Genomic DNA, 21,671 nt, shown 5'->3' with positions numbered 1-21,671 from the left:
TTTCATGAATAAGCAGCAAAATCGTGGAAAAAGATGGCTTGTCCTGTATGGTTTTCTAACTAGTTAAAAAAAACATAACTAACAATTAAAAGGGTAGTTTATTAACAAGAACATAGTGTATCCACAGAGGATGAAATTTTATATAAAATATTGTCTTGCAGGGAGAGGGATAGGTTAACGCTAGAACTGAAAGGAAAAAATGAAACCAAATATTTTGAAAACTGGAATAAATTTTACTGTTGGTGAGGAATAAGGAAAAACAGGATTTTAAAGTATGGGAACCCGGAGGATATGTTGAAATATATAAATGTATCTCTATCTCTATCTCTATCTCTATCTCTATCTATCTATCTATCTATCTATCTATCTATCTATCTATCTATCTATCTATCTATCTATCTACCGGTATCTATCTATCTATCTATCTATCTATCTATCTACCTACCTACCTACCTACCTACCTACACACACACACACACATATATATAGAAGGTCTTGGCATATTCAGGTTTCTTCCCATGTAAGTTTCAGAGATTTCTGGCGACGTTTCGACGAGGTCCCACTTGTCATGTTCAAGCTAGTGCTTTGTCCTTGTGCTCGCCCTAGCACAAGGACAAAAGCATTAGCCTGAAGATGACGAGTGGGACCTCGTCGAAACGTCGCCAGAAATCTCTGAAACTTACATGGGAAGAAACCCAAATATGCCAAGACCTTCATACCTATACCCTTGAAAATCTACGAAAACTGTATATGTAGAGAGACAAATACACAACGGATCGAGTATACACAATTGAAATCCCTTAATTGTTGCATCAATATTTGCCTTGAAATTCAAATAGCAAAATCATATATGCAACAATTAAGGGGTTTCAACTGTGCATACTCGATCCGTTGTGTATTTGTCTCTATGTTTTATGTATGTATTGTCTTTTTTATCTGTTTTATAAATAAAAAACTTTTTAAAAATAAAAAAAATGGAAGGAGTGCTCTGCTGTTTCACTGAGCTCCCAGAGGTAAGGCAGGATATAACAAGTAGGAAAGGCTTTCGGGAAGCTCACATAGGGGAAAATTAACTCAAGCCTCAACTAGTTGTGATGCTTCCACCTTTCAGGAAAGCAAGTGCCACCATTTCCTGTTCCTGTTTTTTTGGCTTTTCCTACAGTTTAGAGATCATCCAGTGGAAACCAGGACCAAAGTGATGCAGCGGCACGGACAGCTTTATGTGACCAAAGTTATAGTGGAAAAAGATGTGAGTAAAATGAGCTGTGCCTAAAGAACCTGGAATACTAGCCCAATTCCCCTCTCCTCACAGTTCGTATGAGTTAGTTGATTGCAATATCCGTAGCTTTACCTAGGTCTCAAGACAGGGACTGATACATTTTCCTTCAGCTTTGCACCCTTCAGTCACATCAAGATCCCCACTCCCATCCAGCCAGGCGGAAAACTCCAAATCTCTGTGAGAGTTTCACCGGCTTATAAAACCTGCCTAACTTGTTGCTCTGAATCCTGTTAAATCGAAACGAATTAACCACAATAAGACAGAATAGGGAAAACTGCTCTAGTTGATCTTGTTATTTAATTGCCTTATGGAAGCTAATGTGGTGGCACAGGTGGAGAAACCTTGGTGCATCAGGTGTGCGCTCTAACTTACCTCACTGCTGGTTCACTTCCTCCCGCACCACGTGGGAATAATAATAATAATAATAACAACAACAATAACAACTTCAGATTGACCGAATTCTGAAGCATAACACACCAGACATCTTGATTGTGGAGAAAAACAAAGTATGGATCATCGACATCGCAATCCCAGGAGACAGCAGAATTGAGGAGAAGCAGCTAGAGAAATTAGTGAAATATGAAGATCTAAAAATCGAGCTGCAACGACTCTGGCATAAGCCAGTGAAAGTGGTCCACGCTGGGCGCAGTGCCAAAGGATCTCAGCAGACATTTGAAAACCATTGGAATTGACAAAATCTCCATCTGTCAATTGCAAAAGGCCGCTTTACTGGGATCGGCAAACATAATTTGCCGCTACATCACGCAGTACAGTACTAGGTGCTTGGGAAGCGCCCGACTGGTGATGAAATACGAAATCCAGCATAGTGATCTCGTTTGCTGTGTTGTACTGACATAATAATAATAATAATAATAATAATAATAATAATAATAACAACAACAACAACAACAACAACAACACAACAACACAACATTATTATTATTATTATTATTATTATTATTATTATTATTATTATTATTATTATTTATTAGATTTGTATGCCGTCCCTCTCCAGAGACTCAGAGCGGCTGCGCAGTGCCGAAAATCCTCTATTTTTTTTTTAAAGGCCAAAAACAAGATGGTGGCACATACGCAGTGCCGGAAACTCAGCTTCTGCACATGCTCAGAAGAGGGGGAGAAAGATTCACCTCCCCCCCAAAAGATGGCGGTGTCCAGGGACTGGCACTGACAGTGTCAGCCTTACTGAGTTTCTTCCTATCTTCAACTGCGCTTTGGCTGTCATAAGAAACGGGGGGGGGGGGGATGGAGGGAGGTGTTTAGGATTTGTGGGGGGGGAAGTCTGCTGGAGGAGCCCAGGGAAGTTTCATTTCTCATGAGAAGGGGTGAAGAAGGGGGCAGCTGCCAGCTGGCACAATTACGCAGAGCAGGCCCGCTTACCAATAAGGCAAGGTTAAGTACATTCCAAAAGCGTGACACGCCAGCGAAGATGCACCCACCTGACGAAGATGGACAATGGGGATTGGATGAACTGCCAAGGGGGGTGTTGAGGTTACTTTATAATAGGCATCTCTCGTGCCTTTTTCCTCAGACATTGATTTTCTTTTGATGCATTCACTTCTGATTTAGTAAAGGTGACCTTTGAAGTTCAAAATGGACTCTGAGTTTTACTTTCCTAAATTCTGAGCGAAGCAGACCTGATAGACGGAATCAATTCCATGACGTCACAAATGGTTTGCTACCAGTTTGGGAGAACCGGTCCAAATCGGAAAGAACTCACCTCTGTTGGTGCTGTAGACTAGAAAAACACTTTGCCTCCAGGGCAGAGTGACAAATAGTATTATTACCCTTTTGTATCTGTGCTTCACCTTTGCTTCCATCTTCTTGTACATAGTGAACTCCTGAAGTGTTGGACTATATAATTTCCTTCCAATTCTCCTCAGAGGCAACAGTCTTTCGCAAGCTCCTTAAAACCCACCTCTGTCGTCAGGCATGGGGGAATTGAAATTTCCCTTCCCCCTAGGCTTATAGAATTTATACATGGTATGCTTGTATGGATGAGTGGTTCTTTAAATTGGGGTTTTTTAGATTGCTTTTAATATTAGATTTGTTTACATTGTCTTTTTATATTGTTGTTAGCCGCCCCGAGTCTTCAGAGAGGGGCGGCATACAAATCTAATGAATGAATGAATGAATGAATGAATGAATGAATGAATGAATGAATGAATGAATGGTATTCCCAGCCAGGCTATTTTCATCAGGTGTAGGAGATGACCAGGCTGAGCCTGAGGGAGGGTTCAAAGGGGTCATCAGTCATGAGTCCTTGAGTGCCCACAAGAGATTTAAGTCCAACCCACCTTGAATTCCTTTCTATTCTTAACCCCGCTAATTTGCCTCGACTGTTAGTAGTTCAGATTCTCGTAGAGAGTTTAAGCATGTAATAAATCTTTATACTCCTTTGAACTGCCTGGATCTCTTGATTTCCCTGTGACTATCCCCAATAGTGCCAAATTTGCTAAAGGCTCTTCAGAACACATTCTCATTAAGCATCTCTCTAGCGCTTACTCTCAGAAGAGCCTTGGGCAAATATATGCCTATTCACACCTTTCTTGGGGCTTGCTGCCCTATTTTTTATTTTTGTATTTATTTATTTGTCAAAATGTACAGGAAAGTAGTTTGTGTAAACATAACATAAGTAAAAAGTAATGATAAGAGAGGACAGTAGGACAGGGACGGTAGGCACAATGGTGCATTTATGCACGCCCCTTACAGACCTCTTAGAAACTGGGAGAGGTCAGCCTATCCCATTTCATTTTTAAAGGCTCCTTTTCATTAAAAAGAAATGCATGGGAAGCTCATATGGCATAAATCAAATACTGCTATTCTTGGTTCTTTTTTGAATTTCTGAGATAAACATCCAGTCGGGGGGAAAAAGAAATGGCATGTGGGCGGGAAGTCCTCCTTGGACATCATTCCTTCCACTGTCCTCTTGGCCAGCTGAAGGGAATATTGTCTTATATGGCATTTCTTCTTTTCTGAGGCCTGGGAGAGAATGGCTACAAGCCAACTTGAAACTAATTCTGAAGGTTTGGGGGACATAAATAGGGATGTGCTTTGAAGGGAGCATGTAAATTTAACGTGAGATCATAAACAGATTGCTTTTATCAGGAATGAGAACACTAAAACTCCTAGTCTTAATCAGTTTGGGTGAAGAGGGAAGGAGAATTATGACCTCGTATTCCTCTTCCTCTATCGTGTCCCCAAATGGTGGCTTTGTCTTGGGGTGCCTTCTATAAACCCCAAATGTTTTTCTTCAAGGCAGCCTGCTGTTCTGGTTGTTGGCTGAGTCTTTGTTAAGGATGTCTAGCTTTTTTCTTTCCTCCCTTAGGAAGAGATCAATGCCAGCACATTCTCTTACAAATGTGCACAACTTGAGGGCTTCATCTCAGAATCTGCCAACTTCTTGATACTACGGGTGATGGCCAGGAGGCAATCCTTACCACAGAATGCTATTTTCCTCTCATTTGACTCTGATCAACACATCTGTACCTCTACCTATGTAAGCTCAAGTTGTGGGTATATTATAATGGAACTGCTGGGTATCCAGAAATATAGTCGGAATTTTGTCTTGGAAAAGAACTGTAGATGAGTAGTAGAGTGTTAAATCTCAGTAGGTTCAGAAAGAGACAAAGAGTATCGCAGGAGTGAAAAATTCCAACTTTATTGGTGAAAAATCCAGAACCAAAAGAAACCAAAGGAACTAAAAGAAGCAACTTATCCTAACTTATCCTACCTAAGCCTAAACGCATACTAGCTTATACTAACTAAGCCTAACTTATACTAAACTTATTTCACACAGCACTCTTTTTATAATAATCTGTTCTCTATGACCTAATGTAACTAATACACATGCGCAATTTTACATGATGCTGTAATTCATGAGCCTGCCAATATCATAGATAAGGCTGCAGGTATAGCGATAGAAGTTTACAGGAAACTTGTGAGAAGCTAGGTAAAATAATGGTGCCAGCCAATGCTCTCATCTTTTCTCATGATCTCATTTAATACTGTCTGTTCCTAAGAACATGAACTTTCTCTGAACTTTCCAGGCCTACCCAGAAGTCCGTAACTGCAAAGCCTGAATGAAATACATGCTAACTTATATTAACAGCAGAATGAGAATTAATAAGTATCCCACGTGCGGTTTCTGGCATATCTGGGCATGCCCATCCATATGACCTTTGACCTACACAAGGAATACTACGGTAGAGCACATGTTTCTCCCATGAAAGGTGCCAATGTTAGTCCTCTGGATAAAAATTGGGAAAATCTGCCTGAATCTTGTTATATGGAAAGTTATATGGACTTACAGTGTCCCTCATTATAATGCAGTTTCTTGTAGCTCTCTTGCTCTACTTTGATTTATCCTTTTCTTATTATATATTTATAACTGGTAACATCAACAAAAAAAGAAGTACAGGAAGTCCTTAATCTACAATCATAGTTAAACCCAAAATTTATGTTGCTAAGTGAGACATTTGTTAAGTGAGTTTTGCCCCATTATATGACCTTTCTTGCCACAGTTGTTAAGTGAATCATTGCAGTTGTTAGATTAGTGCCACGGTTGTTAAGGGAGCCCAGTTTACCCATTGGCTTTGCTTGTCAAAGGATCAGAAAAGATGATCGCATGATCCCAGGATACGGTAACTGTCATAAATAGGATTCAGTGGCTAAGAATCTGAATTTTGATCATGTGACCAAGGGATGGATGCTGAAATGGTGGTAAGTGTGAAAAATGGTCAAAATAGTCAAGGACTATCTGTATATGTTGAGGCAGGGGATAAAAGGGCAGGGAATAAGGATGTAGCCTATGTTGATTTTTGTGGATAAAAATGAAGTCCAGATACCTCCAGCGAGAGTTTCTGTTTACCTAATGTCTCTAGTATGAAGTTTCTGAAAGATGCCCTAATTAATTCATGCGCCACGAGCCAAACATCAAGAAAAATAGAGCGATTTATTAGGAGCAACATTTTGGCAATACTCCGATGCAGTCGGAACTAAGATCACATAGATTACGTGCCCTCATGACCCTGTTTCCTCCTCTCCCCAGTGGATATGTCATAAATCACATTCTTCAATGAACTTGCAAAGCTTTCAAGTTGCCATCCAGAATATTTAAGCCAGGGAAGAAAGATGACCAGTTGTCAGAGGAAAGTGCAATATATGGATGAAATGTTGAAATCAACTACCGTATTTTTCAGAGTATAAGATGCACCTTTCCCCTCCCACCCCACCCAAAGAGGGTGGAAATGTTGGTGCCTCTTATACACCGAAATAGCCATTTTTGCCTTCCTGAAGCCCCAACCCCCCAAAAATGGGGTACGCTGAGAGTTTGGGAGTCATGGCTGGCTGGCTGGCTGGATAGATTAGATTAGATTAGATTAGATTAGATAGATAGATAGATAGATAGATAGATAGATAGATAGATAGATAGATAGATAGATAGATAGATAGATAGATAGATAGATAGATAGATGGATGGATGATAGGCTGAAAAACCCGGGATGCGCAAAAGGTTTGGGAAGCTTGCAGAGTGCTCCTGGGGGCCAGAGAGGACAATACTTACCTCTTTGAAATCTTGGTGGGTCTTATAGTCTGAAAAATATGATGCTTATTCACTTGAGCAACTAAGATGTGGTCTGAACATCCATCCTTATGCATCTCTCTCACTTTGCCATTTCTGCCAATCTCTTTCTAGAATAGCCTCGGCTTCCAGAAGCAGAAAGTGAAAAAAGAGGAAGTGGATGTGTTTGTGATTGAAAGGACTGTACACTCCATTGAAGCGCCCCCACTGAATTGGCAGTTCTACTTCCTACCAGATGGGTAAGAAAGCTCTGGTTATATGGGTAGTCCCTTACTTAATAACCGTTCATTTAATGGCTGTTCAAAATTACAACAGCGCTTGGAAATAAAAAGTGACTTATGACCAGTTTTCACACTTACGACCATTTGCAGCACCCCCCCCCATGGTTATGTGACCAAAGTTGGGGTGCTTGACAATTGGCATGTGTTTCCGATTGTTGCAGGCTCCTGGGCTTTTTCAATTGTCATTTGCAACCTTCTTAGGAAACGTCTGTTGAGAAAAGTCAATGGGGTATGCCAGAGTCTCTTAACAAATGCATGTTTCACTTAACAGCTGTGATTCGCTTAACAACCATGGCAAAAAATGATCACAAAATGGGACGCAGCTGACTTTCTTAGCAATGGAAATTTTGGGCTCAATTGTGGTCATAAGTCGAGGACTACCTGTAGCCATTCCTGTTCAGACTTTTGCTGCATTCAGTGTGGTCATCAGACTTTTCCTTCGTATATTCAGTATATTCACCCTTTGCTATTGTCACTTAACATATTTTCCAGTGTATAAAATGCACCTTAGATTTGGGGGAGGAAAATAGGGAGGGGGAATCTACATACCAGGTATTCATCTGGCTAGCATCCTTAGTCTGTTCACTTTCAACACATTATTTTATCCCCTGGTTAGGACTGGGGGAAAAAATCCTCGGAGGGAGTAACAATGAAAACAAGCCTGCAAAGACTCAGGGCTGGAAAAATACTTATTTGGAGCAGCAATGAAAAAATCCTGCAAGCTAGGAAATCATTAGCACCTTTCTTGTTAGGGCTGGAAAAAAAAGCTTTGAAAAAGCTACATTTGGAGTACATGATGCACCCAAATTTTCAGCCTCTTTTGGGGGTGGGGGGAGAGAAGGTGCATCTTATATTCTGAAAAAATATGGTAGTTGGTAAGGCCCATGATGCCTCCTGCTATTGAAGCTTGGTTTTCTTTAAAGCATTGACAATTTTTCAGATACCATCAATGAACTCAAATTACTTTCCCCCCCAATAAAATTGGCTTGAATTAATGCATAGTAATCTCTTATTTACTATATATACAGTATGTTTTATACTATCTGCATCGAAGTAACTCTTAAGGAGTTGACAAAGATAAAAATCAGACCAGTTGGGCATCAAAATTGGGCATGTAGATAGTCAACCAAATATTTGGCTGTTCAGTTATCAAATAATCCTACAGTGTCAATTTCACAAGTGTCATTTCCAACATGTCTTAACTACCTTACAGAATAGATTGCTAATAGGTAGCATCCCACTTTTACTTCCAAAGGCAAGGTGTTCCAAAGCATTTTCTGACACCCACACTTGAGTCTCTCCTTCTTCTCCTTTTGCCATTCTTAGAAGTATTTAAAGAATATTTCTCTAAATACTCCAAAGATAACATATTGCCCTCTAGATTTTTCTACATTCAGTCAGTCTCTGCTTGCATAGTCAATGATTGGGCAGAATAGAATTACAATCTGATAACATCCAGATAATTCACATTTTGTCTACTTTTCTATCCTATCCTATCCATTCCTATTCCTATCCTATTCTTTTGCAGTTTGGGATGTTTTTTTTCAATCCAAAGGATGATTTTGAATACTATGTATCTGCCCTAAATCTTCTATAATTCTTTGCTTGAGCAACAAAGCCTGAGGCTTGGGTTGACAGCTTTCAGCAAGCAGCAGCAATTCTGGGAGTTGAAGTCCACAAGTCTTAGAGTCGTCAAGTTTGAGGACCCCGCTCTAGTACATTGTGTGATCTTGGTCTAACAAATTGCCAGGCTCTGATCCACTTCTTCCCATTTTCTTAACAAGCACTTTCAGTGTTTGACTCTCCCCTAGTAGGATGTATGGGGCTAGACTTTTTGTATTTGTATCACACATTTCTGGTAAATAGCCGCTCGGAGTCCTCGGAGAGGGACGGCATATACAGTAAATCCAATCAATAAATAAATAATATTGTAAACGGCATTCCTTTATGCCTTTCAAGGTATATATGTTTGAAGGCATTCAAGGGAAGAAAATTAAGCTACATCTATCCTTTGGGCTTTTGTCTTGTTGGAGATGGAAGCATCCTGTCTGTGTATGAAAGAAAAACAGCATCCCTGGGAATGGGAATCCGATATGAATAATGATGTTGAACAGGTATAATAACCATTGTATTATAGGAAGAAGATTTTTTTTACCAGAAATATGTGACAGGAATGGACAAAGTTTAGCTCCCTGTATCTTACTGGAGGAGAGCCACACACTATAAGTTCTTGGGAAGAAGAGGATCAGAAATGACCCTGAGAAAACCCTTAACACTCTATACCCCACTGCCCTCTTGTGGTCAGTAAGTCATAAAGTGTCGAAGAGTCAGTGCCATTGAGTTCATACCTCCCACAAAGCAAACTGTCCATTCCTGTGTTTTAGGGTCAGAAAGCAGTAATTTTCGTAAACTGAGGAAATGTTTTCCAGGAATATAGCAAGAAACTCACTAGCTACCTATTTTCTTTCTTTTTTTCTTTCTTTCTTTCTTTCTTTCTTCCTTCCTTCCTTTCTTCCTTCCTTCTTTCCCTCCTGCCTGCCTTCTTCCTTCCTTCCTCCTTCCTTCCTTTCTTCCTTCCTTCCTGCCTTCCTTCCTTCCTCCTTCCATCTTTCCTTCCTTCCTGCCTTCCTTCCTTCCTTTCTTTCTTTCTTTCTTTCTTTCTTTCTTTCTTTCTTTCTTTTCCTTTCTGAACACATGATGGGGATTGTTTTATGGCACACCAACAGCTGAACACAGTCATTTATACCACACATCTGGGAGTTTATTCACTCCACTGTCATAAACAGTCTCGGTTTGGCTTACCATGTTTGCTAAAACCTGTCAGCTTCATAAGCAGGTCCTGGGTTAGTCCTTGCTTGGTAATTTAAAATCTCGGCAACCTGGATAAAAGAAATCAAAGGGAAGCTATGGAATTTTTGTACCGAAAAACATGTCAGTGGATCAATTACTAGAGCCCAAATTTAATTTGATTTATGATTTCACCTGAATTCACTATATTTAAAGCCGAAGGAAATTGGCAAGTATGCATGCCAATAATAAACCATCTACATTTCACAGTGAACCTATGGAAGTCATATATTGTTTTAGTCCTATCCCGGGACATTTCATCTTTCATTATAACCCCAAGCTTTATCCTTTCCGGTGGTGTTATAGGTTAGAACATATAGTAAGTTCTTTTATTATTTCTGATGCTGATAATTGGGATTCATAAATTACTTTGATCTGCTGCAATTCAGTACATCACAAGTTGGTTCTTAGCCCAGCTCTGCCACTGGGTACCACCTCTCTCTCTCTCTCGCAGTCCCACAAACAAATGCACACACTCCCATTAATTTGTTTCCTTTCCTTCTTCCTCTATCCAGGCATTTATCTCGCCGTGTACAAGTTGGATCTCCAGCCATCATGCTGATCCTGCAGATGCCCATTTTGATTGACACAGGTAATATCCTCACAGGCATTCTTCCCGTGTTGCAAATAGAAATTGTTGCAAGCCTTCAACTGCGATTGCATCTGGATGAGGTGTTCTTTTTGTCTGGACAACTGTTGATCATCTGTCTCAGGAAAACAACAGGAACACCTTCTCTTTAAAAACAAGAGCATTTCAAATTTCTTCTGCAATGTGTTCTGCTGCACACAGTCTGTACATCCCACATTTCTCTATATCCTGGATAATTCTCATCCATTTTCCATTCTTTTTCCAGATGAACCAGATCCTCGTCCTGTCTTTGAAAAAGTCCTCTTAGACTGGGAAGAGGATGCTGAATTATATTCCAAGTTCTTAGACAGAAAGGTGAATTGTTTGGGGATTAAGGGCAGAGTATCGTGTTTCCCCCAAAATAAGACCTACTGGAAAATAAACCCTAGCATGATTTTTCAGGGTGCTCATAATATAAGCCCTACCCCCAAAATAAGCCCCAGTTACGATTATTATTATTATTACAGTGTTCCCTCGATTTTCGCGGGTTCGAACTTCGCGAATAGCCTATACCACGTTTTTTCAAAAAATATTAATTAAAAAATACTTCGTGGTTTTTTTCCTATATCATGGTTTTTCCCACCCAATGACATCATATGTCATCACCAAAATAATAATTTTTGCAAATAAATAACAAAAAATATAATTATTGTTAATAAATAATTATGTTTATAAATATCAGGATCACTAAGTGTCTTATTCAATGGTGAGTACCAGTAATAATGGTGAGTAAATGGTTGTTAAGGGAATGGGAAATGGTAATTTAGGGGTTTAAAGTGTTACAGGAAGGCTTGTGATACTGTCCATAGCCAAAAATGGTGTATTTACTTCCGCATCTCTACTTCGCGGAAATTCGACTTTCGCGGGCGGTCTCGGAACGCATCCCCCACGGAAATCGAGGGAACACTGTATTATTATTATTATTATTATTATTATTATTATTAATTAGATTTGTATGCCGCCCCTCTCTGTAGACTCGGGGCGGCTCACAACAGTGATAAAAACAATACATAATGACAAATCTAATAATTAGAATCTAAAATAATAATGGTACATTTAAAAAGTCTAAAAAGCAAGGAACCCCAATATAAAAAACATAGATACAGTCATATCATGCACAAAAACTACATAGGCAGGGGGAGATATCTCAGTTCCCCCACGCCTGGCGACAGAGGTGGGTCTTAAGGAGTTTATGAATGTCAATTAGATGGACGCATTTAACAATAGCAATGGCATTTAGACTTATATACTGCTCCATGGTGCGGTTTACAGAATCAGCATATAAATCAAACAAACAAACAAATAAATATTGCTCCCAATGGAAGGCTGAGTCAATCTTGAGCCGATGGTGAGATTTGAACTGAACTACAGCAAGTAGTTAGCTGAGGTAGCCTGCAGTGCTGCATTCTAACCACTGCGCCACTCCTGGCTCATAACGCACCATATTTCCCCAAAAATAAGGCCTAAGTGTGGCTTTTGGAGCAAAAATGAATATAAGATCAAGTCTTTTATTGGGGGAAATAACGGTAACATCCAGAGTATAGCTCATATTATGGCAGACCTCTAAGCTCACATGATAATTAATTCACTTTACTTCCGCATAATCTACAGGTAGTCCTCAATTTGTGGCCAAATTTCCGTTGCTGAGCAAAACAGTTTAGTGAGCTTGGCCCCATTTCGCAATCTTTCTTGCCACGCTTGTTAAATGAATTGCTGCAGATTTCGTCAAGTAACACGGTTGTTAAGTGAATTTGGCTTCCCCGTTGACTTTGCTTGACAGAAGATTGCAAAAGGTGATCCTTATGACCCCTGGGACAACTGCAACCCTCATAAACATGAAGCAGTTGCCATCTTCATTTGGATCACGTGACTATGAGAATGCTACAAACAGTCAGAAGTACGAAAAGCAGCCTAAAGTCACTTTTTTCAGGGTCGTCGAAACTTTGTGGTCGCTAAATGGATGGTGGTAAGTTGAGGACTACCTGTAATAACATAAAACCTCTGTGCAGTGTCTGGTCATTGATTTCTTGGCACCCTCAAAGCTTGTTTCCCTTCCTGCAGAAATTTCATGAGTGTTACTATGAAAGTCAACTGGGTCATTTTGGTCCAGTCATTCTCTCTTAGCCCAACTCACTTCGTTTGTTTGTTTGTTTGTTTGTTTATTTGTATTTATCTGCCGCCCAACTCCAGTTGGACTCTGGGCGACTTACAGTCATGAGACTGTAAAACAATAGGAATAAATATACTGCTCAAAAAAATAAAGGGAACACTCAAAGAACACATCCTAGATCTGAATGGATGAAATATTCTCATTGAATACTTTGTTCTGTACAAAGTTGGATGTGCACAACAGCATGTGAAATTGATTGTCAATCAGTGTTGCTTCCTAAGTGGACAGTTTGATTTCACAGAAGTTTGATTTACTTGGAGTTGTATTGTGTTGTTTAAGTGTTCCTTTTATTTTTTTTGAGCAGTGTACAATAAAACAATATAAAATACATTGTACCCCTAAAAAGCCATACATACTCTCACTCATTCATGATCCCAAGCGTGCCAGAAAAGCCAGGTCTTAATGGCTTTTCAGAAGACCAGTAGCGTGGGAATAACACAGATCTCTGGAGGCAGTTGGTTCCAAAGCAACAGTGCTGCCACAGAGAAGGCACTTCCCTGAGGTCCTGCCAACCAAAATTGTTTGGCGGACGGAACCTGGAGAAGGCCAACTCTGTGGGCCCTTGGTTGTATGCATGGAGTTTATGTTTTGGGAAATATAAGGAGGAGGGAAAGAGTATGATGTATGTTTACAGCCTTGAATTAACTCATAAAAAGTAATGAAGAAAGGATTTTTTAAAAAACTGATAATGTCTATTAATAATCAATTTGTGAGACTGCTATGTCTCTAAGAATTCTCTTCTATTTTTTACATCTGGCTTACAAGTCAATAGTTCGCCAATTTAATTTCTGGTTGAATTTGTCAGCCTGTTGTGAAATTAAGGAGTTTTTATCATGTCTGTGAATGCATTCCTTGGGTTTTCTTCCTCTTTGCCCCGCATAGTATTTTTTCACAGACCGTCGTTATATGCTTGAAATGATTCCAATTATGTATTTGGCTATTGGTGTCTATTGGTGTCTATTGTGAAGTATCATAAAACAACAGTCAAGTTCACCGAATGATCCCCGCAACCATCCAATGGCACAGAAAAGAAGTTGGGCAAGAATTGCTAGAGGTGTGAATTCCAAAAACCTGAAATAGATTTATCTTTACATGTCTTTAGGCCAGATGAAGAGTAATGGATGGAAATTGATCAGGGAGAGACTCAAGCTAGAAACAAGGATAAATTTACTGACAGTGAGAACAACCAACCAGTAGAACAAGGTGCCTTCAGAGGTTGTGGGAGCTTCATCCCTGGAGACTTTCAAGAAGAGACTAAACAATCTCTGGACATCTGTCAGAAATAGTATAGGGCAGGGGTGTCAAACTTGTGTTGTCATGGCGATGTCATATAACATATGATTTTTCCCCCTTTCATTAAACTGGACGTGAGTGTGGCCAGTGCATGACGTATTGCCCCTCAGGCCATGAGTTTGACAGCCCTGGTATAGGGTCTTCTGCTTGGCAAGCAGGTTGGACTAGAGACTTAGAAGGTCCTCTCCAACTTTGCTATTCTATTCTATTCCATGTTACTATGCAGTGGGTATATAATTCAGTTCCATGTTACAAGACAATGAATGAGCCACAGTAGCACAGTAGTACAGTACTGCAGGTGCCTGCAATTTGGCAGTTCAAATCTCACCAGGCTCAAAGTTGACTCACACTTCCGAGGTGGGTAAAATTGGACCCAGATGGTTGGGGGGCAATATGCTGACTCATTACAACCCTTAGAAAGGGCTGTAAAGCATTGTAAAGTGGTATATAAGTCTAAATGTTATTACTGTTGCTAAGCAACTTCACCCAAAAATGTCTAATCATACAACCAACAATTACACAAGCTGCACAACCTATTAATAGGATAACTACTACATGTCAAAAACCTCCCTGAAACGATCAGTAAACTGCTACAATCGCTAGGCATCATGGCAGTACATATACCAACAAGATACAGCCAATGTATCCTAAGCAAAACCAACAGTCATTGAATACAAAGCAGGAATCATTTACAACATATGGCAGAAAGACTGTAGAAAACACAATTGCAATTGTAAAAGTGCAGATATACTAAACCAAACTTGTTCCAAAAATGCAAGAGTATTCCTAGGGCCATGGCTGATGAATCATCCATTAACAGACACATTGAGATAAGCACTGTCTGCAAATCATTCAAGAAAGGAAGCAACCAAAGGTCAAAAAACCCCTCAAATACACATCCTCCTATCACATGCCTAACAAGAAAGAGCAGTCAAGGAAGAAACAATGCCCCAAGACAATTTATCATATAAACAACTTGCAAACTGTACTCCTACATGAACTGATGATGTTTCTAGCCTGGTCACAAAAGTCTGCAAGAGCCAAAGAAAGTTCAGAAAAACACCAAGAACCCAACAATTCAAACCTGAAGTGCTTATATTCCCCACTGTGGCAGGATGCAATCACTTCTAAATTTTACAACATTTTTACTTAAAAACAAATGATGTAGAGCAGTGATGGTGAACCTATGGCACAGGGGCCACAGGTAGCACGCGGAGCCATATCTGCTGGCACGTGAGCCGTTGCCCTAGCTCAGCTCCAACATGCACATCTGTGCCAGCCAGCAGATTTTTGGCTCACACAGAGGCTCTGGGAGGGCATTTTTGGCTTCCATAGAGCCTCTGGGGGGATAGGGGAGGGCATTTTTACCTTCCCCTGGCTCCAGGGAAGCCTTTGGAGCCTGGGGAGGGCAAAACATGAGCCTATTGGGTCCATCAGAAGTTGGGAAACAGGCTGTTTCTGGCCTCCAGAGGGCCTCCAGGGGGTGGGGGAAGATGTTTTTGCCCTCCCCAGACATTGAATTATGGGTGTAGGCACTTGCTCATGATGTGATAGCGTGCATGCACATTCTTTTGGGAGCCAAGGAAAAAAAGGTTCGCCGTCACTGATAAAGAGATAAGAATAACCAGAGAGAGAAAGAGAAAAATTTTTTCCCTATCATACTTCCTGATTTTTGCCCAACATTGAAGGCGTCAAGGTTTATAGATAACTGTTTCACAATTTACTTATTTAGTAAATGAAAGTCTGACTAGTTTGGAACTTGTAGTGAATAAAAATGTTAGGCTACCTTGATCTGGAGGTAATGCTAAAGATCTACAGTAGCTGAATGTAGAATTAATTCATTATTATTATTATTATTATTATTATTATTATTATTATTATTATTATTATTATTTATTAGACTTGTATGCCGCCCCTCTCCGAAGACTCAAAGCAGAGTCTTATACTTTTTTTAGAATTATACTTCATTCTAACGAAATCATTGGGACTTTCATAACTAACAAATGACATTGATTTTAAATGAATTTACTTTGGCACCCAGTATCACAAGCCACCAATTAATATATAATCTAGTCCTGGAGAAAAGCCGTAGCGAGCATCGTAGGGCTGACAAGGGTGTGGCTGTATGACCAAAATGTCAGTGGGATAAAAACACAAGAAACAGGCAAGAGCATCTTTGTTCATAACTATCTTGAAGATTGTAACAAGCAACCTGAAATGTGTTTTTTTTTCCCCAAAAGGCAATGGGACTTTCTGGTTTTTCTTTGAAGAAGTTTCACTTCTCATTCAAGAAGCTTCTTCAGCTCTGGGTGGTGATTTATATTACTTGCAGAGAGCTGGTCATTTGTATCATTTTAGGGAGTTATTAAGACCACTTGGAGATTTACCTGTCAGCAAGATCACCTGAGTGGAGCAAATGGGTGTGGCGTCTTCTTGGAACTGTTGAAAGACTACAACAGTGTACAACACAGTCTTTTCAACGGTTCCAAGAAGGCGCCCCACCCATTGGCACCACTCAGGTGACCCTAATGATACAGATAAATCTCCAGGTGATCTTAACAACTTCCTGAAAGAATGCAAATGGCCAGCTGTCTGCAAGGAGTATAAATCCTTCCATTCTCCACTATCCAGTCAGAGCTGAAAACGCTGCTTGGATGAGAAGTGAAATGTCTTCAAAGAAAAACCAGAAATAGCAATAGCATTCATTCATTCATTCATTCATTCATTCATTCATTCATTCATTTATTATTTGATTTCTAAGCCACCCCTCTCCAAAAGACTTGGGGTGGCTTACAACATATACAAATGACAGTGGCAAATCCAATTAACTAAATAGCTGACTTAAAATCCCTAATATTTTAAAAATCAATCATACACTTTCAGAACTGAGCAATACATAACATTCATTGGCCAAGGGCCCTAAGGTCTAATTGCCCCAAGCCTGGTGACATAAATACATTTTAAGACTCTTATGAAGAGGGTAGGGGCAGGGCGAATCTCTGGGGGGAGCTGATTCCAGAGGGCCGCCCCCCCCAAAGAAGGCTCTTCCCCTTGGCCCCGCCAAGCGGCATTGTCTGGTTGACGGGACCTGGAGAAGGCCAACTCTGTGGGACCTAACTGGTCACTGAGATTCATTGGCGGTCCTGCAAGTAATGTGGCCTGATGCCATGTAGGGGTTTATAGGTCATTACCAACACTGTGTCCGGAAACCAATCGGCAACCAATGCAGTCTGCGGGGTGTTGACGAGACATGGGCATATCTGGGAAGGCCCATGGCCACTCGTGCGGCTCCATTTTGCACGATTTGAAGTTTCCTAACACTTTTCAATGGTAGCCCCATGTAGAGAGCATTGCAGTAGTCAAATCTCGAGGTGATGAGGGCATGAGTGACTGTGAGCAGTGACTCCCGGTCCAAATAGGGCCGCAACTGGTGCACCAGGCGAACCTGGGGAAACGTCCCTCGCCACAGCCAAAAGATGATGGTCCAAAGTCAGCTGTGGATCAAGGAGGATGTCCAAGTTGTGGACCTTCTCTGAGGGGGTCCAAAGTTGCCCCTCTCCCCCGGGTAATGGGTGGACAGGTAGAAGTGTCCTTGGGAGGCAGAACCCACAGCCACTTCTATATACGGCTTCACAGTGCTTTGCAGCCCTCTCTAAGCAGTTTACAGAGAGTAAGCATATTGCCCGCAACAATTTGAGTTTTTACCGATCTTGGAAGGATGGAAGGCTGAGTCAATCTTGAGCCTACTGAGATTCGATCTGCCAAATTGCTGGCAGCCAGTGATCAGCAGAAGTAGCTTGCAGTACTGCACTCTAACTACTGCGCCACCCTAGCTCTTGTAGTTGCACCTTTGGGACAACCATGACCTGAATATCTGAGAATCTCTATAGATATTAAGCAACCTGAGATATTTTGAATGCAATTGCATAGCGAATAATTGGAGTTTATGCCTCATCCAAAAACCTATAGCTGATGAAGCTATACATTCCTTAGGACAGGAGTGGTTTTTTTAAAATGGCAGTGCAGGGGTAGTGAGCAAATGAACATCTTAGTTTGATCTTCATTGACTGCCATTGATGAGCTAAAGAGAGAATGGGTTGGGTTGCTTTCCACAGGAAGAGCTACAAGCAAGCCATGCCACCTACGTGCGCCGCCATCCAGAACTCAACACCTTGCTAGCAGATTTTTTGCAACTGCTTCTCCTTCGCAAGCCTGATGACGTGGTCACCTTTGCCGCTGAATTCTTCTCTCCCTTTTCTTCACAACAAGCGCCATGTAGATCATTTCGGTCATCTGACAAGCCCAGCCCCTTTCGCAGCCATGTCTAAAAGGACTCTGATAAAAAATTAAATATCCAGGAAATAACTTTGGACTGGAAGCTGTTGGAATGCCTTGTCTAAAGAGTTGCATGGCTCCCCTTTTACCATGAATACTCGAGACTTCATTTTGATCATCCCTTTTCTCAAATGATATTTTGGAATGACTGCCATTAAACACCGATGAATTATAGAAAGTGCATATGGGGAGATGGAGATTAAAGTATTGTACTGTATTGCTGTTTAATAAAAAAACAATGAATAGCTAAATACTATAGTCTTTTTGTTGTTAAAGACAGGATTACCTCCGGAACCGCTTGCTACCGCACGAATCCCAGCGACCGATAAGGTCCCACAGAGTTGGCCTTCTCCGGGTCCCGTCGACTAAACAATGTCATTTGGCGGGCCCCAGGGGAAGAGCCTTCTCTGTGGCGGCCCCAGCCCTCTGGAACCAACTCGCCCTGGAGATTAGAACTGCCCCCACCCTCCCTGTCTTTCGTAAACTACTCAAGACTCACTTATGCCTCCAGGCATGGGGGAGTTAAGATATTCCTTCCCCCTAGGCCATTACAAGTTATGCATGGTATGTTTGTGTGTATGTTTGGTTTTATTATAAGGGTTTTTAGTTGTTTTATTAATTGGATTGTTACATGTTGTTTTTTATCATTGTTTTTAGCCACCCAGAGTATACGGAGAAGGGCAGCATACAAATCCAATAAATAATAATAATAATAATAATAACCACCTAAAAACAACCCAAATCAGTTCCCACAAATGACTCCCAAAGGACAGATCCAAATAAAAAATACCCATGATTTAAAAATTCAGCAAACTCAGTTATTGGATGTGGGAAAGGTAGTCACTGATTCCAGTTATAATGATAAACTATAGTTGGAACTAGAGCTGTGGTTTGTACAAACTGCAGTCCAAAATGTCTTTTATGAGACATATGTTCCCCATTCTGCATAGTGCTGGGTTTTTTTAAAAAAAAAAACTGCAACCTGTTCATTAAAAATGGGAACATATTCTGAACTTCCCTTCCTGTCAATATTTAAGGATGTCAGATGTATTATTTTGACTACTTAGAAGTAGCACGATATTTAAAAATATTAACACATTAAAGGACATTAGACACATTAAAGTGACTTGGGTGGTGTAATAAAATATAAAAAATACAAAACATCTAAAGCAGTGGTTCTCAACCTGGGGGTCGGGACCCCTTGGGGGGTTGAACGACCGTTTCACAGGGGTCACATCAGAACAGGGGTAAAGACAAATTTCCCATGGTGTTAGGAACTAAAACTTCTATTCTGGTGCCTTGGAACATATTTTTACAATCCGACCAATCATGCATTTACAGTGGGGGTGTCCCTCTGACCTTCCTGCCAATCAGCTTAAAGCTCTGTTGGGAGAATTGGCGCTAGACCTATGGTTGGGGGTCACCACAACATGAGGAACTGTATTAAGGGATCACGGCACTAGAAAAGTTGAGAACCACTGATCTAAAACCATTATATCATTATTAAAAGAGCATTAAGAATGTAAAAGCAGACTTAAAACAGGAAAAGAGAGTAATAGATGGAGGGATGCAATAATACTGGAGCCGGCTCACGAGCTCACCTGTCTTCAGCAATCTTGCTGAAAGAATCTGGTCTTGAAGGACCTTTGTAAGTTCAGGATTGATGAGGCTGACTTCATCTCTGGGGAGTGGTAGATCTGCAGTGTGAGCACCACAGCAGAAAAGACCCATCATCATTGTCTTTATCACACTCAGTAATACACAGTCTAAACAGAAAAGACCCATCATCAACAGGCTGCCTAACCTAGTTCACTAGATCAGGGGTCTCCAACCTTGACAATTTTAAGACTTATGGACTTCAACTCCCAGAGTTCCTCTGCTAGCTTTGCTGGCTGAAGAATTCTGGGAGTTGAACTCCACAAGTCAAGGTTGGAGACCCCTGCCCAAGACAATGGAACATGTAGGATACCTATTTCTGTTGGATCTGTTACGATGGGCAGATGACACCAGGAAGAGGTAGGCCCTGAAATGAACCAGTCCTGCGTCATGTAGGGCTTTAAAGGTCAAGGCTGCCACCTTGAATTGGACCCTAAAGCCAGTGTAACTAAGATGGCTCGTGCAGCATATATGTGATCTACCAGAAACAAATGCTTGGACCATGGCATTTGCACAACCTGAAGTTTTCATATACTCTTTTAAGGGCAGCTCCTTGCAGAGTGCATTGCAATAGTCCAATCAGGAGGTGATTATAAGTAGGGCCCTTTGATCCAGGAACTGGCGCATTGGGGTGCACAATGCAAAGTCCCCCCTAGCCACAACCGTCACCTGTTCTTCATGCAGGAAGAACATATAACAAGCAGGAAGAGGGAGATTGTGATCCCCTTATATAGAGCGCTGGTGAGACCACATTTGGAATACTGTGTTCAGTTCTGGAGACCTCACCTACAAAAAGATATTGACAAAATTGAACGGGTCCAAAGACGGACTACAAGAATGGTGGAAGATCTTAAGCATAAAACGTATCAGGAAAGACTTAATGAACTCAATCTGTATAGTCTGGAGGACAGAAGGAAAAGGGGGGACATGATCAAAACATTTAAATATGTTAAAGGGTTAAATAAGGTCCAGGAGGGAAGTGTTTTTAATAGGAAAGTGAACACAAGAACAAGGGGACACAATCAGAGGTTAGTTGGGGGAAAGATCAGAAGCAACGTGAGAAAATATTATTTTACTGAAAGAGTAGTAGATCCTTGGAACAAACTTCCAGCACACGTGGTTGGTAAATCCACAGTAACTGAATTTAAACATGCCTGGGATAAACATAGATCCATCCTAAGATAAAATACAGGAAATAGTATAAGGGCAGACTAGATGGACCATGAGGTCTTTTTCTGCCCTCAGTCTTCTATGTTTCTATGCAGGAGTCCAGATTGCAGCATAACAGAAAATTGTATCAAAACAATAGATACTGGAAGTAAATGTGTCCTTTCTGAAACTTCCTTCTGCCCCAGGGTGAAAAAAATATGTGTCTCGGGATCATGTGACTTTGATTCATAAATCTCAGTTCTAATGTTTTGCATTAGACATTCCTGCCACTGGCTGTGTGGGACTTCAAGTGTGTATTTGCTTGAGGAGGAGGGGGTTGTTCTGCCCATTCCAAAGTTTTACTGGTTAATAAAATCCCGATGCAGTGTTGAGAGAGGAAGCAAAGGGGTTGGAAATCCCTTCTTTGTAAG

At 40.8% G+C, this 21,671-nt stretch overlaps 1 protein-coding gene across 9 annotated transcripts in view; it reads left to right on the top strand.

Annotated features, from left to right (window-relative positions):
- CATIP (ciliogenesis associated TTC17 interacting protein) overlaps positions 1-18,686 on the top strand; it is a 44,321-nt gene extending 25,635 nt beyond the window's left edge. For 8 of the 9 annotated variants that reach the window (XM_070736748.1, XM_070736739.1, XM_070736754.1 and 5 more), the window contains 6 exons: positions 1,163-1,249; positions 4,626-4,796; positions 6,996-7,120; positions 10,525-10,601; positions 10,864-10,952; positions 18,216-18,686. In XM_070736748.1, the coding sequence (XP_070592849.1) occupies positions 1,163-1,249; positions 4,626-4,796; positions 6,996-7,120; positions 10,525-10,601; positions 10,864-10,952; positions 18,216-18,428 (762 nt within the window). In that variant the 3' untranslated portion in view covers positions 18,429-18,686. The remainder of the gene's footprint in view (positions 1-1,162; positions 1,250-4,625; positions 4,797-6,995; positions 7,121-10,524; positions 10,602-10,863; positions 10,953-18,215) is intronic. The other variant, XM_070736760.1, reaches the window with a different exon arrangement.
- The last annotated feature ends 2,985 nt before the right edge of the window (positions 18,687-21,671 follow it).

This window comes from Erythrolamprus reginae, chromosome 1 (genome assembly GCF_031021105.1).
Source record: "Erythrolamprus reginae isolate rEryReg1 chromosome 1, rEryReg1.hap1, whole genome shotgun sequence".
NCBI classification, from domain to species: Eukaryota; Metazoa; Chordata; class Lepidosauria; order Squamata; family Dipsadidae; genus Erythrolamprus; species Erythrolamprus reginae.
Note: the sequence above shows the minus strand (reverse complement) of the source record. Positions and strands in the feature narration are given on the sequence as shown.